The sequence below is a fragment of the Crocodylus porosus genome, unplaced genomic scaffold, assembly GCF_001723895.1.
Source record: "Crocodylus porosus isolate Cpor-Errol unplaced genomic scaffold, CroPor_comp1, whole genome shotgun sequence".
Taxonomy (NCBI): domain Eukaryota; kingdom Metazoa; phylum Chordata; order Crocodylia; family Crocodylidae; genus Crocodylus; species Crocodylus porosus.
The window spans coordinates 75573292-75595329 of NW_017728909.1; the positions used below are offsets into that span (position 1 = coordinate 75573292).

General features: G+C 39.5%; 1 protein-coding gene across 3 annotated transcripts in view; it reads left to right on the forward strand.

Moving 5' to 3' along the window:
- Nucleotides 1-22038, forward strand: part of YTHDC2 (YTH domain containing 2) — a 56697-nt gene that overhangs the window by 29488 nt on the left and 5171 nt on the right. For all 3 annotated transcript variants that reach the window (XM_019532488.1, XM_019532489.1, XM_019532490.1), the window contains 11 exons: nucleotides 1496-1601; nucleotides 2951-3070; nucleotides 4613-4885; nucleotides 5416-5542; nucleotides 6242-6447; nucleotides 6996-7191; nucleotides 11045-11154; nucleotides 12724-13016; nucleotides 16043-16220; nucleotides 17401-17604; nucleotides 20300-20482. In XM_019532488.1, the coding sequence (XP_019388033.1) occupies nucleotides 1496-1601; nucleotides 2951-3070; nucleotides 4613-4885; nucleotides 5416-5542; nucleotides 6242-6447; nucleotides 6996-7191; nucleotides 11045-11154; nucleotides 12724-13016; nucleotides 16043-16220; nucleotides 17401-17604; nucleotides 20300-20482 (1996 nt within the window). The remainder of the gene's footprint in view (nucleotides 1-1495; nucleotides 1602-2950; nucleotides 3071-4612; nucleotides 4886-5415; nucleotides 5543-6241; nucleotides 6448-6995; nucleotides 7192-11044; nucleotides 11155-12723; nucleotides 13017-16042; nucleotides 16221-17400; nucleotides 17605-20299; nucleotides 20483-22038) is intronic.

Sequence of the window (22038 nt, forward strand, 5' to 3'; positions counted from 1 at the left end):
TCTTGATAGGTGTTCTGGGTAACCTGGATGGACTGGAGAATTGTGGCTGTAGGGGACAGGACTAGGGGCAATGGCCTCAAGTTTCAGCAGGGGAAATTTAGGTTGGAGATTAGAAGGAATTTTCTGACTGTGAGGGTGGTCAAGCATTAAAACAGGAAAAATCATGGAGTCTCTATCCTTGGAAAATTTCAAGAGCAGGTGCAGCATATACAGGCATTTGGCTGGGATGATCTAGTAAGGAATGTTCCTGCCTTGAGCAGGAGCTGGACTAGATAACCACATGAGGTCCTTTCCTATGATCCTGTGCCATCAGCCTATTCCTTTAATCCACATGAATTGAAGTCATCTACTGTTGCTACTTACAGAAAAAAACGGGGTGTGTTTGATAGTGCTTAAGGTGTCTTGCTACAGCTTGAGAAGGATAAGTTTCAGCCTCACTCTAGACTCTTGCCAGAGGTTGACCTGAATTGATCCAATTAGTGATCTAATCAGATACCTGATCATTCAGGCTGGAGAGTCAAAGGTGCCCAGATATGTTGCTAGCACACCTTATTCCTTTGTGTACTGTTGGGTATAGAAATTGGCATGTCTTAACCATGAATCCATAATAGGCTGTTGGACCTTTGCCAAAGGGGAAACATTTAAGCTTAAAATAATGTTAAAAGATTTGAGAAGCAAGGATTTCTTATTGTGGTACATTTTATTGGACCAACTGGATAGTTAGGATAAAGATAGACAAGCTTTCATATGCAAGACATTCTTCGGCAAGCTATGAGATAATACGACTTTTCCTGGTTTTGGTCTGAGAGTATGAAGATTTTTGCCTTATTCTACCCACTTAGTATGCATGGATTTTATTTTCAAATTCCTAAGGTTGGTTCATTGATTTGATTGGCTGAAGATATTTGGGTCCAATTCTAACTGGTACACAAACCTCAATTCACACCAGCCTGGCAATGTAAAGAGTCCTTAAAATGGCAGACAACCTTGTCTGCTTGTGTCCTTAGACCAACAGGGCTACAACCTACACCCCTGCTAAAATGGCAGGCAAGAATTTTGGGAATGTATTCCAGCATTCATACAGGCAGTTGGGTCAGATAACCCTCAAGGTCTTTTCCAACTCTACCATTCTGTGACATATGGCATATTCTGTAAAGCTTTTTCATAGGAGTAGTGTGGTGTGAATTGACTTTATAAATGCAAATCAGATCCATTTGCATTTTAAATTAAAGGCTCCTTCCTTATTGCCTTTCATCTTCTCCTTTGTGGCAGTGAAGTCACTTGAGTTCTACTTCAGTTATTTCATTATTTTACTTCAGGAAGATTAGACTGGTTACTTGAAAATTTCAGTTCAGTATGTTTTTAAAATATGGCCAATCTATCCTAATGTTTTACAGATTTCAGTGCATATCTTCTCTAGTGTCTAGGTTTACTTATTTTTACACATCTTGTGTAAGAGTCTCAGTTACCTTCTAAGTAATATTTTATGTCTAAGGGCTGGGCGCTGTCGGCCTGGAATCTGTTTCCGACTCTTCAGCAGGCTCCGATTTCAGAATATGTTGGAATTCCAGACTCCAGAACTTCTAAGAATGCCATTGCAGGTGCGTATTTCTTCTTGGGAAATAGTAATATCTTCCTGTTGTTACCTTACCATATCACTTTATAAAGTTTGTATAGAATTCTGCAAGTGTGTGATACTTAAGTTAGCTTTTCTTAATTTTAAAAAGAAAAAGTGAAGACAAAAGTTGTCATTTATGATAATTTGCTGTTGATACTCACTTGGCTTCTGCATAGCTTACCTTGCATTGTGTCTTAATGCATGAGTTCAAGTGTTGGCAGTACTATGTATTTATATGAATAATGTAATTTTTTTAGTGTCAAAATGGAAATCATGACATTTAATTACTATTGTTTACCTAGATCTATCATAAACAAACTTTTGAAGGAGGCCTAAAATGAGAGCAGGATTACCCATTTTGCTTCGCTAGCCTAGGTGCTGAAGGCTCCTGCCATGATGGAATCTGGTGAATTTTATTTCAGATCACAGAAATCATGCATCCTGCAGGATACATAATTTTCGGGATCTGATAAAATTTTTCAGATTCTATTGCATGTCTGTCAGCATGGGAAGCTGGGGATCAGGGAGCTGGATTCTAGGTTTCTTGCTTCCCAGGATCTTCAAAGGGCACTGAAAGAAGTGTGGTTTCCCTGGTGACCTTTTATCTTCCTGGAACATGGGGAGCCCAAGATCAGAAGGAGCAGCTCCTTTAAAAGGTTTTGTGGAAAGTTCAGCATCATGGACCAGCTCAAGTACTGTCCTTCCTTGTCAGTGTGTAGGGAGTGTAAGAACATGCACTAAATGTGAGTGTTACATGAAATACTGCTATGTTTGCACCTTCTCCTTGGATTTCATGGACATTAGGGCTGGAAGGGACCCCATAAGATGAGGGGGTCCACTCTCATGTCCCAGGGGCAGGAAGTCAGCTAGGGTCAAAGGATCCCAGCAAGATAAGCATCCAAATATTTCTTGCAAGTGTCCAGAGTAGGTGCTTTTACCACCTCTGGGGGGAGTCTGTTCCAGGCCTTGGGAGCTTTGACAGTAAAGAAGTTTTTACCTTATGTGCTGCCTAGAACGGTCTTGCAGGAGTTTGTGATCGTTGGACCTTGTCATTCCCTGGGGTGCTTTAGCAAGCAGGTGTTCCCCCAGATCCTGTTGCACACCTCTTATGTACTTACAGGCTTCTACCATGTCACCAAATGGCACAGTTTTTATTAATTCCCAACTGTGGAAGTTAAAATACAGTATTTTTTATGTTTGCTTTGTTTTATGTTTATTAAAACACTCATTAAAATTTGAATGTTTTCTGGTATGTGTGTGTTTGCCTTTTTTAGACTATATTTGAGATTTATACTTATGTTATGAAATTGCAGATTTTTTTTTAATTTACAGGAGCTTTGTTTGCACACAAAACTGTTGGCTCCAATTAACTGTCCTATTGCTGATTTTCTGATGAAAGCCCCAGATCCTCCACCAGGCTTAATTGTCAGAAATGCTGTTCAAATGCTTAAGGTAAGTGGATGAATAGACTTACATTTATTTTTCTTCTTTGTTGTTTTTATTTTCATGGTCTGGGCCTTAAACTTGGCAGTGTATCTGTTATGTAGCCTGTTAGATAGTTGAGTATAAACTCTCCATTTGTGTAGTCACCTAACAAAAGGCTTTTAGCTGGCTGACTTTTTTTTTTTTTTTTTTTTTTTTTTTAAGGCTTCTGCTTTGTCATGTCTAGGCTAATACCTCATTATTAAGGGATGAGATAGTCTCTTCTTCAGAAGAAACCGTTGTTTATCTAATTTTTTTTTAGATTACATATATACATAAATGTTTTAAAACCGAAGTAAATATGAATTTATATGGTTTTTTTATTATTGCCAGACACACTTCTACATTGTCTACATTCAATACCTACATTGCCCCTAATTACTAGGGGTGTGTGAAGTGGGCTATATTTGATATGGATTTGGCCCGATTTGGGGGCATTGATTGGATTCGTTGATTCAGATCACGGTCCCGATTCAGTTCAGCTGAATCTGAATCTGAAGATTCCATACCGATTTTGGAGAATCAGCAATTCGGCCTTAGACACAGTGTTTTTTCTACACACCTCAAGGTACCAGGCGCGGCTTGTGAATGTTGAGATGGAGTGGATGCAGCGTCCCACAGAAGCGCGGGGGGCACCCCTGCGTTCTCGGCAGCGGACCGTCCCCCCAGCACCTCCTCAGGGATTGGCCATGGGGGAACCCCGGGTGGTCCCCCAGACCCAGGAGGCACCAGTCACCAAGCTGTGGGTTAGGGTGCTTCTGGTCCACTTCCGGGTCTTCTGCCGTGGGACGCTCCATCCGCCCCACCATCTCAGTGTTCACAAGCCACCTGGTACCTTGAGGTATGTAGAAAAAAAACACTTAAAGCTGTGTCTGTGTCCGAGTCGTCAAATCTCCCTGAATCTCTCTGAATCAATTAAAGGGTCTCTTGATTTAATTCGGAGATTTGGCTGCCAAATTGGGCCAAATCTCTGCTAAATCGAATCAGCGACTAAAGCTTCACACAGCCCTATTAATGTGTCCTAGAGCTTTGAATCTCCTTAACATTCCTGGGTGAACGTGGGGCATGGAGAAAGCAAAGATTTACTTGTAAGCTTGTGTTGAAATACAGATGACCCTCGCCATTCACAGGGGATACGTTCTCGTATCCCCCGTAAATGGTGAAATCTGCAAATAAGGCACTGTATTCATGAATACCGTCTACATTCGTGAACGCAGTTCCCCTGGCAGCTTGGGGAGGGGGGTACATAGCTCCGGCGGTGGGAGCACGGTGGCTGCAAACGTGGAGCTCCCGAGGAGCTCCTATAAGTGTATAAAGTGTATTTAAAATGCAGGTTCAGCATTTGTGAATATTTGAAACCGCAAATGCCAAACCCGCAAATAGCAAGGGTTTCCTGTATGTTGAAAAGTGTATGGTGTATTAATCCAGTCATCCAAATAGTATTTACTTTCTGCTTTTACAGTGAATGATAAATTTGCTTGCTTTTTTCTCCTTTTTTTTTTTTTAAATTAGACAATAGATGCCATGGATACCTGGGAAGATCTCACGGAACTCGGTTATCATCTTGCTGACCTCCCAGTAGAGCCACACCTTGGTAAAATGGTGTTGTGTGCTGTTGTTTTGAAGTGCCTGGATCCTATTCTTACCATTGCTTGCACTCTTGCATATCGAGACCCTTTTGTCCTACCTACACAGGCCTCACAAAAACGTGCAGCTATGCTGTGTAGAAAACGTTTTACTGCGGGAACATTTAGTGACCATATGGCGCTTCTCAGGGCTTTTCAGGTATTTTCATCTACAGGAGGAGTGCTGATAATAGATTACGTAAGAGAGAGTAATAGTGCACTTTAAGTATGACTAGCTAGAACACAGTTGTCATTAGTAGATTGTCCTTGTATTGAACCCAATAGTAACTTTCTCTGAGTAACCTAATATTTTGAGAATTATTTATTCTTTTCTTAGCATAATTTTGCAAAATTTACTCAGTTCAGTGTTTCAACTGAGTATCATTTTAAGTTAAAAGTGTATCTATACTAAAAGTATATCCAAGTTAAAATATATCTATATGTAAAATATTATCTAAAAATACTACTTGAAATGCATTATTTTGATATAGGGACATGTACATGGACAATTCTGTTTTATGTGAGGAAGAAATGTCCAGCGATTTTGATACCTTAAGGCCTCTGCCTTAATTAAACTAAACTGAATATTACTATACTAAAAAAAAAAAAAAATCTGGCAGTAGTAGTTTTAAGTTAACTGTGTTCGTAGGCATTTATAAAAATATATATATATTTATTTTTTCCCTACAGGCATGGCAGAAGGCACGGAGTGACGGGTGGGAGAGAGCCTTCTGTGAGAAGAACTTTCTTTCGCAGGCTACAATGGAAATAATCATAGGGATGAGGACACAGTTACTTGGACAGCTCAGAGCTTCAGGTAAATTGTTAAAAAATGCCTTTAAATATTACTCAGTCCCAGAAAAGATAGCAATGAGCATATTCAAATTTTAACAAGAATAAAACTCACCGGTGCTACACTCCCATGTAATGTATATAGTACTCTAGTGTATGTGCTCAGAAAGCTACATTTGATAGTGAAAAGATGGCATTGTACAACATCAGTTTATTTAATATGAAACAGGAAGATGCATTGAGGATCATACCTAAGTTCAGCCAAGCTTTTCATAGTTCAGGGTTGAGAATGGAGACAAAAATAGTTTTAAAGCATGTTTCCATTTCCCTGATCCAAGTCTTGACTGCAGATTGAATCAGATTATGGCACAACTTCAAGTACTCCAAAGGGCTGTTTCAAAGTTACACTAGATGTTTATTTTAGGGTATGACCCAGTGTTGCTTTTTGAGTTTCATAGCCTAGTAAATGTTTTATGTAAAGCATTTTACATGGTAGAGCATCATTATTTTAACATGTCAAAGCCAATTAAATTGAAGGATCTTAACCTAGTTGCATTTTAAGTACGTGCCTAATATATACTATATTAACTAACATAAGAGTTATTAAAATGTAATTCTGGGGCTGGGGAAAGCATAAATATATTGTTTTGACCCAAAGGAAATTTAAAAACAATGTGTGCTTATAAAAAAAAATACAAATATACAATCTTTTTTTTCCCTCTAGGTTTTGTGAGGGCTAGAGGTGGAGGTGATATTCGGGATGTTAACACCAACTCTGAAAACTGGGCCGTAGTTAAAGGTGCTCTAGTAGCTGGGATGTATCCAAACCTCGTCCATGTGGACAGAGAGAACCTTGTATTAACTGGGCCGAAAGAGAAGAAAGTGCGATTTCACCCAACCTCTGTTCTTAGTCAGCCTCAGTATAAAAAGGTAAAATATTTCTCTAAATGTATAACGTCACAAACTCCTTTTAGGTCTCAGCCCTCTGAAATCAAGATGTATATGTACAAGAGATCAGACCTCACTGTTGGCCAGATGAAGATCATGTTTAAAATTGCCTGCAAAAGTTGATGTCAGTTTATTTTAAAAACAACACTTTTAAAATACTTCTTTATCAGAAATTATCTGATCCTGGTTACCCTACCTAACGGAATGGTGTCATGAAGTTGTTTATTGGTCTCCAGTGTGAATTGTGTTTTGGAATGAAGTAGCAACATGGAATCCGCTTTGAAGTTCTGATCTGGGTTTTCCCTGTCTACTAACTGTATAGATTATTTAACTGTAAAAGGACAGTATAAAACTTTAGTACATTAGAATTTTTAATATTACACTGTTCTACAATCATGGCTGACTTCAGCATATATGTTGCATTTATTCCTACCTGGCTTGAGGAATAAACACATAAATAAATTTCTGTTCTTGTACATCTTAGAAAAGGTACAAGAACAGCCTAAAGCCTTTTTTGCTTTTGCTAACAGATTCCTCCAGCAAATGGCCAAGCTGCAGCTATTCAGGCGCTCCCCACAGATTGGCTAATATATGATGAAATGACTAGAGCACACAGAATAGCAAACATCCGATGCTGTTCTGCTGTGACACCTGTTACAGTGTGCCTCTTTTGTGGACCAGCAAGATTACCAAGTAATGCTTTACAGGAGCCCTCATCTTTCAGAGGTATAGTATGTTTGGAAATAAAAAAATTCCAATAATATGTACCCATGTGAGTTACAGCAACAAGACTTATTTTACAGGAGTAGCTAATGTGTCTCTTGTGTGAATTATGAAGATCTTGCAACCATAGTTCTTACAGCTACTGAAAAAGTCATTAAAGGTTCCAGTGAAAGACATGTTATGCCTAGCTTCTGTATTTTAATATCCTTTTAAAGATTATTTAAAACACTGCTTTTTCTTTGGTTAAAGATTAAATAATAGAACAGGAATGAAAAATATGGGGAGAGAATCTTCTTTCAAAACATTTATAAAGGAACACTACTCTGGGAATTATATTCCAATGTTGTAAGGCTGTCTTCTCTAAAAGTTCTAAAGCAGTTAGCTGTAGCAGGGGCCACTACTTTTCCACATAGTGGACAGAGTGACCTTCCTTACCTTGAGATGAGCACCCACAGGTATTTGCAGCTGCTTGATACACCAGTAGTCTGGGAGTGGAAGGTCAATTGAAAACTTTCTTCAAGTGTTGTCTCCTTTACCGCATCTGCTTTACTATTTAGCTTTGAGTCGCATCAAAAGATGTTTGAATCTTGTAATGACATAGGATTTTAAGGTCTAGGCTCTACTGGTTCTTTGGTATAAGTGTGTTTAAAGACACTTTTGGTCTTCATAAACTTAGACTATTTTATTTCTTTCTCATGCCTTTCCATTTGCAATTATTTTTCTTCATTGCTGATTCACTATATATACATTATTCTAGTAGCCAAATTGCTGCTTTTTTTCCCCCACTTACCTGGGGATGGATCAGAAGCAAAGGGATCAGTCTTCAGGTCTCAGAGACAGTGTATGAAGGTTCTTGTTTCTCTCTGTAGCCTGATGTTAGCTAGCCATAAAGTCTAGAGAGCTATCTTGAGATACAAAAATAAAAATATAAAATGTCAAATATTCTAGACATGGAGTTCTTTCAGCAGGACTCAAAGGCCAGAGCTTTAAGTGAGGAAGAGCTGAATGTCTTACCTAAATTCACTGTATTTATCTTGCAGCTGAGTGGTTAAATTCTTTTGTTAGGTGATTAGTACTTAAGTTGACAGGTAAGATGGTACTAAACACTCATCGCATTTATTTTAAAAGGTGGTGTTTACTGTTTCATCTAATGCTTGAAGAAAAATGAGGTTCCATAGCATTTAACATTGAAGGAGTCACAGCAGTGTCTGTGGCAGTCTTTCTCTGAAGCTGTCTTACCAAAAATACTTTGAGTCAGGTTTTCTTCTGTCTGTCTTGTGGTACAAAAGGGGCAATTTAGGATATTACTGTGAGAGCTGCAGGTGTTATAATTAGTTTCTCCCTCTCCTGTATCTCAGAGTAAGGTACATATGTTACTGCTGTGTGCTCATGACACAGCATTGCTGCTCCCCGGCACCTTAAGCAGCCAACATACTTCAGAGGAGCTTCAGGGCTGCTTTAAAACTATACCAAAAGATATGGACCCAGGTTCCGGGTACTTCTAATAGTTCTTCTGCTGTTCTTCCCCCTTCCCTCTTCAGGTGTACCTAAGGTGTAATGGAGACACCTGAGGATTGAGGTCGTTCTGTCTAGCCCCTTTCAAGGCATAATGCATCTTTTTATCCTGACTTGCGGGTAATAATAGATACACTTTTAATTGGAAAAGAAATTATCGTCCAGAGAGTAAGAGGTTGTACTGAGTTTTAGGCCACTTTAAATGTTGTTTAAAAAATAATATTCTTTAATATTTGTGCCATTAGAGGTACTCTGTTACAGCAGTTCTCAACCTTTTTAGATTCAAGGCATGCCTTGGAAATCACCAGCTCTTAGTTTTCACTTCTTTATTGGCTACATAAAAATAATACAGCACTTGTTCTTTTAAAAAGAACTCAAAGACCACAGCAGATCACAGTATTTTAACACTACAGATTCTTATTTAAAATCTCTGGGTTTATATTGTGCATCATGTTTGCGTACCTAACAGTGCTAATGCTGCGTTGTACCCTGCAGCACCCTTGAAAAGATCTCAAGGCACCCCAGAGTACCCCTGCACCCTGGCTGAGAATCAGTGTTCTATTGAATGCAACATCTGGATTTCAATTCTCACTTTTAAATTTTCAGTTGCCTAGATAACTGTTTTTTTTCCTGGATCTTTTTGTAATTGTTGCTTCTAAAACTGGAGTGTTTTATGGGGTATCTTCTTTTTTGTTTTATTTTTGTTGTTTTTGTTGTTATTTTTTTCTTTATATCCATATAGCATTCAGTGAAGTAAATAAATGTTCACAGTTTTCATAGACATTAGGGCTAGAAGAGACATTGCGATATCATCGGGCCCAGCCCCCTGCCCTAGAAGCAGGAAGTCAGCTGGGGTCACATCACCCCAGCAAGTAAATAAATGTAATAAGTTTAGAAATAGTGTTTTTGTAGAAAAGTTTTTAATGGTGATCTGTTTTCAGATAATGAGCTTTTAATGGTTGACTGGATTGACAGCCTAGCACACTTCCGACCTTTTAAAAGTAAAAAAAAAAAAAATTATTTCTCTTTGGCCTCCTGCTTTCGACTTATTCCATCTCTTTTCTGGTCATCTATTACACTAATTCACTGCAGGTTTTTTTTCCTGAGTTAGTTTCTTCAGGATATTTTCATCTTTACACTTCATATGACCAGAAAACTTATGTTTGCACCTATTGATTTTCAAAAGTCAGCTTTTTTCCAGTGATGTTTCCAACATAAGTATTTGTCATCTTTTTCAGTTTCAAGGTTTTAAGTTTCTTTCCATCAGCAGTAGTAATGGGCACTTAGAATTAATTCTAACATAGAAACTCTATCAGAAATTCTGGTAGAGTAGAATGTTTGCATCTTTCACTAAATTAATATAGAAATATTTATTTGCCAACTCAATTTAAAAATAACATTCTTTCTGGAGAACCAGTTATTTGACAGCTTTGAATAATCCCGTTCAAAATTTTATATTACAACAATTTAGAAGCAGTGAGATTTTTGGAATGCTAAGATATCTTTAATTTCACCATTAGATTTAGAAAGACATTATGTAATATTAACTGACAAAATAACATTAAAGGACTTTGCATTTTAATATTGAATATTTAAAGTGAGCACCTTAACATTGAAAGGAACATTTTGTGAAGTAAATGTTACTAACTTGATACTAAGGTAAAATCTGTTTTGTGTAATAAAGCTAGTAATATTTGATTTAAACATTCAGATGTCAGCTTTGTCATTTCATTTCTACTCATGCAGACCTTATCCAGTCTTGCTAAGAAGTTTGGGACCCTCCAGACTAGAGTTACATTTACTAATGAAGCAATAGATTTAAAACACTGCTGAGAAATCTCGTATGCTGCAATTTAAGACTTTTTGTCCTGTCTGCGGACTCAGAGGACAGTTTTTAATTTTCGTTTTTGCAGTAGTTTTTCAAGTATTTTAAGACTTACCATGTCTCCACTCAGATGTCCTTTCTCTTGACTAATGAAACCTAATTCTTTCCTCCTCATTCACATTTATTTGGACCTCTGATTATTTTGGTTTTTCTCCAGTTGGTTCACATCTTTTTTTCTTTTGAGATTGTTATTCAGAAGTGGCAACTGATCTCCAGCTGAGGTTTTATCAGTGCTGAGAAAAGTAAAAAGATTACTTCATATGTCTTAGATGCACTGTTCTTGTTTATACCTGTCTGTATGGTATTTGCTTTTTTTAATAAAAGCATTACTTTTAATTTCAGTGAAACAAATATTCATGTATTTAAGAGTATATAATGAAATAGGGTTTTTTTTGTCTGCTCTTGGAAACAATATAGAAGTGCTAATGTAGCTTTTATTTTTCTGTGTTAATTTAGTGGATGGTGCACCTAATGATAGTAGTGATAGTGAGATGGAAGACAAAACAACTGCTAATCTGGCTGTATTGAAGCTAGATGAATGGCTGCATTTCAAACTAGATCCTGAGGTAGGTAAATGTATCATCTGAATTATTTTACCCAAGAAGCAAGTATTATCTGCTTTCTTAATATTATCACTTCACTATGATTTCTGAAGTATTCAGGTCTTAAAGAATTTCATTGAAAAATAGTAAATAAATGTATATATTCTTACTTTTTTATAAAAAGTCTTGGGATCTGAAGAGAAAATTATAGCTAAGAACTTGCCACTTGATTGGAATAAGTTAGATTTTAGGTTTAGGATTAATACTGTCAGCAAAACTGTAAGTACATCATATGTTTACTTTCCCACAACTCATGTTAATCTTGTTCTAAATTATCAGATACATACAAAAATATAAGGTCTTCTCCTGAATGAATAAAGCAAAGTTGATTTCTTTAATAAGTGGTTCTTTTTTCCTGCTTCAATAAATTAATGGTTTAACAATGCATTGAGATTTATGAATGCTAGTTTTAGTACATGTGCAAACCCTGCCGAAATCCATTGGAAACTTACACCCCCATGCATATACATTTTTGAGACAATGAGGCAGGATCAGAGACCTGGCTTTAAAGAAGAATGTCACTGATAAATAAGATGGTAAGGCAGCATGTAAAAAGAATGAGTGAGGTATAGATATCTTTTTAATGTGGTATTTAGGGTGAGGAGTCATGTCTATAGGACAGACATCTAAAGCTTATCAGACCCAGTATGGAAAATAATGTTTTCTATTTTAATGCTCTCTACACTATTTTTCTATTTTTTATTTTGGAAATCTTTGGTTTATGTCATGCACTAGCAATACAGAATCAGACCTACACAGTTCAATTTAGTTGAAATATATTTTAAGGGAAACGGGTCATTTAGAACTGTTCCACTTGCTTTATTGAAGAGAACATATATGGTGAAAAAATTAAGACAAAAGGCAGAAGGTAAAAAAAAGATTAGATTAAATAAACATGAGGTTCTAAATAAAACTTTAGTTAGAGCTGGGAATTAGTAGTATGTACAACTCAGAAAACCAGATTGTAGGAGCAACAATGCTAATGAAAAAGTTTAGATGATGGAGCTAAATAAAAAGTTGATTTTCTTTTTTAGAGAACAATTAAAGAAAAACTAGGAAAGCAAGACATTAAAATGGCTTTAAATGTAATTGCTTTTTCAATTTGAAACAAATGCATTTAATAGTTCAGACATTTTAATGGGTGTTGACAACCAACAACCCACAGGCCAGATCTGTGTTGTGAAGGTCTGATTCAAGGGGACAGGGGTGCCATGTTGAAGTGACCATTTAAGGCTTTCTGTTCAGTGACTTTGCTGCTGAATTTAATGTTCCCTGTTGGTGTTTGCCACAGCTTTCAGTGGCACTTGGTAAGCAGAGGGGGACACAGAGCAGGGAGGGGATTGGAGCAGCCAGGGATTGGCAGCTTGTGGCAGTGGCCACATTGCAAGCACTTATCCCAGTGCTCTAAACAGTTGTTCTAGAATGTTGCACATTGCCTGGTTAGTGAGATGAGAAAGTGAGAAGTAGGACATTGTTGTTACAGAGCTATTCAAAACGTCATCAGTCTTTTAATGGAGGTGACATTCATTATAGGCTTCCAGTCTGCTGTTACAACTCAGACAGAAATGGCACAGCTTATTTCTTCGCCGCATGAGAGCCCCTTCTAAACCTTGGTCTCAAGTTGATGAAGCAACTATAAGAGCAATCATAGCTGTTTTAAGTACTGAAGAGCAGTCTGCAGGTTTACAGCAGCCTTCAGGAATTGGACAAAGACCAAGACCAATGTCTTCTGAAGAGCTTCCCTTAGCATCTTCATGGAGATCAAATACCAGCAGGAAAAGCTCGGCAGAAACAGAATTATCTGATGACTCTTTTAATGCTGAAAAGTAAGTTGGTTTGTAACTTTCCATACAATACTGTACCTTAAATTCCTGCTTGGGGCAAAATTATTACAGTTCAACTGAGCCCTTTGATTGAACCTGTATAGATTTTAGTGGTATAAATTACAAAAGGTGAATCTGGCTCAAATTTTGAGTCCTCCAGAGGAAGGTGAAATTTTTCTAATATAAAAAATTGCAGAGCAATAACTGAGTAATTTTTCTAATAGAAAGCAGTGTAATGCCTGAACTAGATCTTAAATAGGTTTGTATTATTTTGAGTATACTATTTTTTTCCATTTCTTTAAGGGTTTCTACAAAAAAAATGGGTAGAAATAGACATACTGTATTTATTTGTATAACACAAGCTTCCTGAAAAAAACCAATGAAACTTGTTATGGGAAGGTACAATGAAGAAGAAATTTTTTCCCTTGAAAAATAAATAATATAACAATTTTATAATTTTTAATTATGATTTAATATAACAATTTAAAAACACTTTTAACCAAGCTGTTTGAAAATTAGTTGGAAATCCTTAAGACATGAATCTCAATTTTTGGTTGCTAATTTTTTCATAGATTTCATAGATTTATTTCATAGACATTAGGGCTGGAAGGGACCTCGGGAGATCATCAAGTCCAGCCCCCTACCCAAAGGGCAGGAAGTCAGCTGGGGTCACAGGATCCCAGCAAGATAAGTATCCAATTTACTCTTGAAGGTGTTCAATGTAGGTGCTTGAACCACCTCCGCTGGCAGACTGTTCCAGACCTTGGGGGCTCGGACAGTAAAGAAATTCTTCCTTATGTCCAGCCTGAAACGGTCTTGCAGGAGTTTGTGACCGTTCGACCTCGTCATCCCTTGGGGCGCTCTGGTGAACAAATGTTCCCCCAGATCCTGGTGGCACCCCTGATAAACTTATAGGTGGCCATCAGATCACCCCTGAGCCTGCGCTTTTCCAGGCTAAAGAGTCCCATGGCTCTCAGCCTATCATCGTATGATCTGTTTTCCTGACCTCTGATCATGCGCGTGGTTCTCCTCTGGACTCTCTCAAGCTTCTCCACATCCTTTTTGAATTGTGGAGCCCAAAACTGGACGCAGTACTCCAGCTGTGGCCTCACCAAGGCCGAGTACAAGGGGAGAACGACATCCCGGGATTTGTTTGAGAAGCAGCTATGGAGGCAAGCCAGTGTTTTGGTCGCTTTACCAGCCGCAGCATCGCATTGGAGGCTCATGTTCATCTTGTGGTCAATGATGGAGAAAAGTGTGTGTAGTGTGCAAATAAATATGGTAATTATTCGTTTAAACTTTTTAATTATAGAAATGTAAATTGCAAACTTGTCACATGGTTGCTCTTACCTGGAATGGCTCATGCTGCTATGTACAAGTCTTTTATGTAGAAATGAGAGTTTTTTGTTTCAAACCCCCTTTAAAAACAGTAGAGGCAACTAAATATATATATATATAATAACTCCCTTATTCCCTTCTTTACTAGTTTGTGTGTGCATGCATGTGCATGTATCTATACTAATCATACCCATAAGAATGTGAAATTTTTTCTAACTTTATTCAAATACTAAATTTGAGAAAGAAATTAGAGGTGCACCGATACATTTGTCTGATTATTGGATCAGTACCAATATTAAGAAAATAGTTTATATTGGATATTGGCTCCATGGGACCGATAATTTGGCCAATAAATGTCCGTGCTGTACGCAGCTGCAGTGCAGCATGGAGAGTTGCCTCCAGCTGGTAAGTCAGAAGGGGAAGGAAGGGGCGTGAGGGGCAGAGCAATGCCCCTTGCTATGAAGGAGGGGACAGGGACAAGCGCTGCCCAGCTGGGGCAGGGGGGCTGCAGTGAGGGATGGAGGCACGGCTCGTGGGGTGGGGGTAGCTTCTGCTGCCACTTGCAACCCAGGAGGGCAGTGGGGGAAGGGCTGTGCCCCCAGATCTGGCAGCTGCATGGGGGAGTTGGCTCTGCAAAGGGCTCTTAGCCGGGGCTGGGCTTGGAGCCGGTTCTGGTGGCTCTGGGAGGAGACTGCAGCCACCCCAAACTTCGCTGCAGCTTTGCTTCCAGCCCCATGCTACCACCCAGTACAGCCCCGGCTTTTCCTGGCCTTTAGGCCAAGGCAGGGCATTCAGCTGGGGCAGCGGCAGGTGGTGGGCCTGGGAGTGGAGCTGCGGTGAAATTTGAGGTGGCTGCAGCCTCCTTCCAGCGCTGCTGGAGCCTGCTCCAAGCCCAGCCCCTGGCAAAAAAAGCCCCATGCAGCGCTGGCTTCACCCTGCAGCTCAGCTTACCCCATGCCGTGTAGATCTGGGGGCACATGCCAGCCCTCCCAGGGTGCAAGCAGCAGGGGGAGCTGTCCCCACCCCACAAGCCGCACCTCTGTCCCTTGCCCCCTCCCTTGGCTGAGCAGCGCCTGCCCCCTCCCTCACCCAGGGGGTGTTGCTTTGTCCCCCCTTGCCCTTTTCTTCTCCCCACGCCTTCTACCGCACTGAACTCGCAACCTGATGGACCCTGTATTGGATATGGGATCGGTATTGGTTGATATCACTCTTTAAATATCGGCTATTGGTATCAGCCCCCAAAATCTCTGTTGGTATACCCCTGAAAGAAACACAAATTATTTTAAATTCTTGGTTAGTTTTCATGAGTCCACTTAAAATTGAAGCTAGTTTGATCTGAATGTGCATGAGAAATCTCTTAACAGCAGGAAGAAAACCAATCAATAGATAGTTTGGGTTGGGTATGAAACAATGCTATTTGTTCATGTCTTCTTTAAGGGGCAGCCTTCCTTGAATGCACCCTTCTCATAAAACTTGTCTTCTGGAAAGAGGTAGTAGGTTAAGTGTCACTTCTTTTTCCTGCATCACAAAACCAAAACACCTCATAGCTTCTCAGGATTGCAATACATGTAGCTCCAGACTCGGCTTTAATTGAAAGTTGTTTTTTTTTTCAAACTGTATGCTCTTTGGTATTTTATACTGACCAACTATTATATTTAGACAGTTCTGAGCTTTCACCTATCTTTCCACAGAGTCTTAATGAAATCTACATCGCCAGCATTTCACCAGCCACAGAAATACAAAGAAAGAGGTATCTTACATTCCAAACGAAGTTCAGAAGACAGGTCAGATCAGTCATCTGTGAAATCCACAGACAGTAGCAGTTATCCCAGCCCGTGTGCCAGTCCTTCTCCTCCATTATCTGGAAAGGTAAAATATCACCTTATTTATGGATAGTAACAAAAATATAAAGATGAAATAATCTACCTGACATTTCTTTTGAGATCAAAAGAACAATATTCGTATGCAAAATAGTACCTGATGAAACTAAGGCTTCAGTGTACAGTGTAAAATGTCATACAAACATAAATAATCCAGACCCTAAAGCAGGGACGGGCAATTATTTCAGGCGGAGGGCTTCTTACTGAGTTTTGGCAAGCCATCAAGGGCTGCATGACAGGTAGCCAAAGGCAGATAACTATTAATTTTCTAAATTTTTTAGGGGCCCCGTGGGCTGGATAGAATGGCCTGGCAGGCTGCATTTTGCCCACGCTTTCCCTAAAGTGTTTAAATTCTAGATAGAATACTTTTGTTCAAGAGCTGCACAACCTCCTGGAAGCTCTTGTCTGCAGATTTGTCTCAGTACCAATTTTTCAGTTACTTCCAGATAGCTAGGTTAACTTGGGTCTCGTGCTTAAATTGAAAATGTAACACACAACAAATCTAGTGTCTGACTTAGGGGCCCCAGGCCTTGTGCCATAAATTGTGACATGCAACACATACAAGCAATTTATGGCATGACACAATGGCATACCAGCCACAGAGATATTTTACATTTAATATGAACATCTTCGTGGTTGGTTTGTATCATGTTTTTCCCCAAAGCTGGGCTGTCTAGTTAGCTTTTAAAGGTCAAGGCACAAGAGGGGAACCTTGTATTGGGGACTGGGGTTCCCCTAACACTGTCAGTTCAGAGGGAACTGAGGAATTTTATCTCAGGTCTTGAAAGTCATGCATCATGCCATGCATGTGTGGCATGGCAGGATATACAAATAGTGGAATGAGGCATAAAATTCCTTTGATCCCATTGAGCCATGAAATTAATGTATGCCAGGGCCTGGAGGTAAGGTACTAGAGCAGAATCTATAAGGTGGTGGAGGATGCGGTCTAGGTGGAGCAGAATGTCTCTCCTTGTGTATGTTAGCTGCCTGGATTTATTTAATAGGAATGAGGGAGGAAATCTGTCCTGTTTGCATCAGGAAAATTGGTGCCAAACGCAAGTGCCAAGAGGTCCTTTTCTTGACAAACCTAGAATTCTAAGAGGACTTTTTGAAAAGATACTTTACCAGATTTTTTTTTTGCACATGCAGTCCGCTTGCTTTTTTTGCAGGGTTCCAAGTCTCCTTCACCAAGACCAAATATGCCTGTTCGGTACTTCATAATGAAGAGTAGCAATCTGAGAAACCTTGATATTTCTCAGCAAAAGGGTATATGGTCTACAACCCCAAGCAATGAGCGGAAACTAAATCGAGCTTTCTGGGAGAGCAGTATAGTTTACTTGGTATTTTCAGTTCAAGGATCTGGACATTTTCAGGTGAGTCCTAAATTATAATTTAAATTGTCTACCTGGTGGTTGGGTAATAGCACAACAGATTACCATACAAAGAGGAAAAACTTTGTATATTATTATAGAACAGTTTTAAGTAGTTTGTATTTGGTTGATAGAAAAAGGAGCATTTCATGTTTCTCTGAAGTTTTCTCTTCAGTCTGACTCAGGAAAGTTGTTCAGTCATTAGGACTGAATTGCATACAGAGCTCTTCAGTCTGGACAGCATTATGCTTTATGTGTGTGTCCTCTGGTTGAAAATCAAAGGGGAGGAAAGACATCAGACAGGTGTCTTCATTCTTTTCTTCCTCTGACTGCCAAAAATAAATGTACCATTTATGATTTAATGGCAACTTTTTGTAAAAGTCATGGAGGTCCACAGGTCTGGAGAGAGGTCCATTTCATAAAGAAAAATGCTAGGAGAGGTTATGGCTATAGGTACAGAGAGTTATTTCACCCTGAAAGTTATTTCACCTTGTAGCTTTAAAGTAAGGACCGTAAGCATATCTTCTAAAAAAGGAAGCTAATCTCACATGGAAGAGAACCAACACCATCCCCAAGTAAGTGTTGGTGCAGAAGCCTTTCACAAAGTTCAGTTTGACCAAGGTACCAGGGGGCTGTCTCAGCTTGTTACATAAAATTATCTATGAAAGTCTAAAAAAAGTTGAAAATAGACTGAGTTAGTTTAGACTGGGTGTGTCAAACATGCAGCTTGTGGGCAGGGTTTGGCCCATGGAGCCACTCCATCCTGCACGCTGGACCACCATCAGGCCACCAGAAGTTGAGGGGGAGGGGGTGTGGGGAGGCAGTGGCTGGCCACGAACATGGCGATTGGCAGCAGAAGGACAAGCAATAGCCTGTCACCCTCCAGCTGGTTTACCTGTCACCACTGCCACATTTTTACCTTCCCACTGTGGGCCCTGTGCTGGAGCTGCCACCATAGCACAGGATATGAGGTGGTGGTAGCTCCAGCTCTGAAATGATGCATGTGGCAAGGGCTGGAGCTGCCCCCATGTGCTCCAGGTTGGAGCCAGAGCTGCTGCTGCTACTTCATCATGCCCTGGGCTGGATCTAGTGTGGAAGGAGCTCTGTGGTTTGGATTTGGCTTGGGGTGCAAGATGAGTTTTGAGACCCTGGGTTTAGACCAAAAGGATTATCAGTAAGACCCAAGGACTGTAGTGAGATCATCTCTGGTGAACAAGAAGAGTTTGGAAGTCACTGGATCAGTATTGGTGTGCTGGAAAATTAGGTCTAACGGTGGACCAGGTAATGAAGGGATGCGGTAATTCCACCCATCAGACCTTTACGGGGTTTTTAATTTGACACTGATGTCAGGGAAAGGGTGGACTGAGAGAAGGAATAACCTTTACCAACTTTGCTGGCCCTACTACCGTCCCTCACATCTTTGGTGTTCTCTGGGATGGCTCTGGATTTTCATAGCTCTGATGCCCTGACCAGATAGAACCCTGCTTAAAGGGGACCCACATAATATTGTAACCTCCACCAACTTCGATCAGATTGTGAACCCCACCTACACTGTGACACTTGCACTCCAGCTGTCACCTTTTAATATGCCTTTTTCATTTCCTATTACATTATATTTAAGATGTTTTAACTGGTTTTCCTTCTTTTTCTGTATCTTAAATATTTTATTAAAGAAATTCTTAAAATTTGCCAAAGGACTAAGGCTGTGATGTCTGTACTCAGAACCCTGAACCCTGTTTAACTATTTACTTTTGTTCAGTGACAAGATAATAACATATTTAATACTTCGTTCGTTTATCCCATTGATTAAACATGGGTAAGAATTAATACCTGAAAGCCTGTCTATGTTTATACCAACCATACAGTTGGTCTGATAAGAGAGATCATCCACAAGATTTCTTGCCTGTTGTGCATTTCATGGACCAGCAGCATCAGCTTAACACTACCATTGAATAAATATGGTATCAGTGCTTAATTAACATGGCTCTTGGAAATAAGGCACACATTGTTAGCCTGAATTTGTCTAGCCCTGGCTGTTAGCCTGTGGATCTTGTTTTGATTGCTAAATTAAAGGCCCCTCAACTAATAGGTACTGGACACAAAAGTTGGCTTTGAATCTTGTTTAAACAAAAAAAATACCATGCTTCTTGTTTGAGGCTGTATTTTGTTGGCACATTAAAATGTAATTAGAGTTTTTTGGGTTTTTTAAAATTGTGCATTCCAGTCAGTAAAGAATAGAAAACCAAAATATCAGTGTTTCACTTTCTATAAATTTGGCTTTACATGCATTTACACATAACAAAATCATTTTAGTAAAAAAACCCAAAAAAGTCAAACATTTATTTATTTATTTAAAATTAAGATACTGAGATATTAAAGTCACAGTGCAAGCCTGCTCAGTGTTTTACATAAGGCTTCTATAGAACATAATTGCTTCTTTACTTCAGTTTATTTCAAATGTCACATTGATAATTTAAAGTAGATTAAAAAACACCCTGGCTTCTATATTCTCACTATCACTATGCTCATGTTCTTAGGGAAGGACTTCGAAATCTTTCATTAAAGATATATTCTAAATGGAAATGATTACTTTTATTCTGGGTTGCATGAGTATTATTTGTTTATAGACAGTCTGGTTAGGTTTGTCACACTTAAACCATGTTTTTTGGTTTTTTTTGTATTTTAAATTTTGTCACAGGGTTTTGCTAGAATGTCTTCAGAGATAGGACGTGAGAAAAGTCAGGAGTGGGGCTCCACAGGCTTAGGAGGAGTGTTTAAGGTGGAGTGGATCCGGAAAGAAAGTCTTCCCTTTCAATTTGCGCATCACTTACTCAACCCTTGGAATGACAATAAGAAAGTACAAATAAGCAGAGATGGACAGGTAGCGCATATTCTCATTTAAAATCTTTACTAACTATTATATATACAGGATATTTAAAAGTTTCTAGGCAAGTGTAGTTTTCTTGGCTTTACCTTTTCATTTTTCATAATAGTTTCATAGCGCAGCTTTGTATCTTACTACTTTTAATCTTCTGTCAGCACTTATCTTTCATATATCATGTGTTTAACTTTGATTCAATACTGGCATACTGTGTTCTGTTGTTCTATTAATTTGTTTGAAGCTTTGTCATACAGCAAGGTAGAATAGATGAAACGGAAGAAACATCATTTCTGGAGAAGGTTGACACTTCAGTGTATAACAGAAGACATACAGAACCAAATACAATTTTATAATTCTCCAGGGTAAAGCTTCTGTCCTTTGCTTTTAAAATAAATATATTCTAGAGCAACAGAGGCCATATTTCTTCTTGTGTGAAATGGAATATGAATGTATTTTTGCTAGGACTGTCAGTTAATTGCAGTTAACATACACAAATAACACAACAAATGAACACGTTAATTTTTATAATAAGCGTTAATTGTACGTGTCCATTTTGACTAGAAGTGAGCAAAATCCAGCCCTCCTTGCACCCTCTCTAGACTTGGCCTGACAGAGTGACCAGAGCGGACCAGCTCTGGACCGGGCGTAACCCACATGCACAGCCCTGACCTCCTGCCCATGCTGAGCAGTGGTAGCTGGGCGTAAGCTGCTGCTCTTCCCCCTTACTGCTGCTGGGCCTTTTTTGCTGTGGCTGCCCAGAGCCCATGCCCATGTCTGGGCTTCTCTGTGGTCTGGGCTTCTCTGTGGCTTCTCTCTGCTGCTGTCACTGCTGTCTCCGGGCCTCTCAGTGGGGAAAGGGCGGCAGTGCAGAGGAGCCTCAGGGGCTGCAGCAAGAAGTGCCTGTCAGCGGTTAGGGAGAGGAGCTGCTTTTCCCCCTGCCCTGAGCAGCAGCTTCTGTCCAGCTACTGCTGCTTAGCATGGGCGAGTGAGTCTGGAGCAGGCACAGGGTGGGCCAAGGTTGGGGCTGTTTGTACAGGTTCGTGCTGGCGGCACAGGTCTGGAGCAGGTGTGGGGTGAGCTGGGGTCAGGGCTGGGGCTGTGTGCTGCTGGTGGTGGTGGTGGGGTAGGAGCTGCAGGGCACATAGGCTGTTGGGTGAGGGGATACTGACTATTGTTTAACTGTGCAATCAAAATTGCAATTAATTACAACTATTCTTTTCAATCTCACAATTAATTGCGATTATTTTTTTAACCATTTGTCCGCCCTAATTTTAACTGAATATCTATGAAAGAGAAAACTTCTAGAATATGGATCTTTTGGATAGTTTGCCTTATATTTGATTATAATATTTAAAAAGTTGCTTCTCGATGAGCTTCGTTATTCTTTGTGAATTAATGGTAAAAAATACCCTTATGATCAATGTGCCCTCTGCAGTCTACTTTTTAAGATCATGAGACTATATATTAACCAGAAAATTCCCTATCAATGCTGGGGCCTTGGTAGTACATTGGGGTGTCTTCTGCTTCCTTCTTGGGTTGACTGTAGATTTTATTTT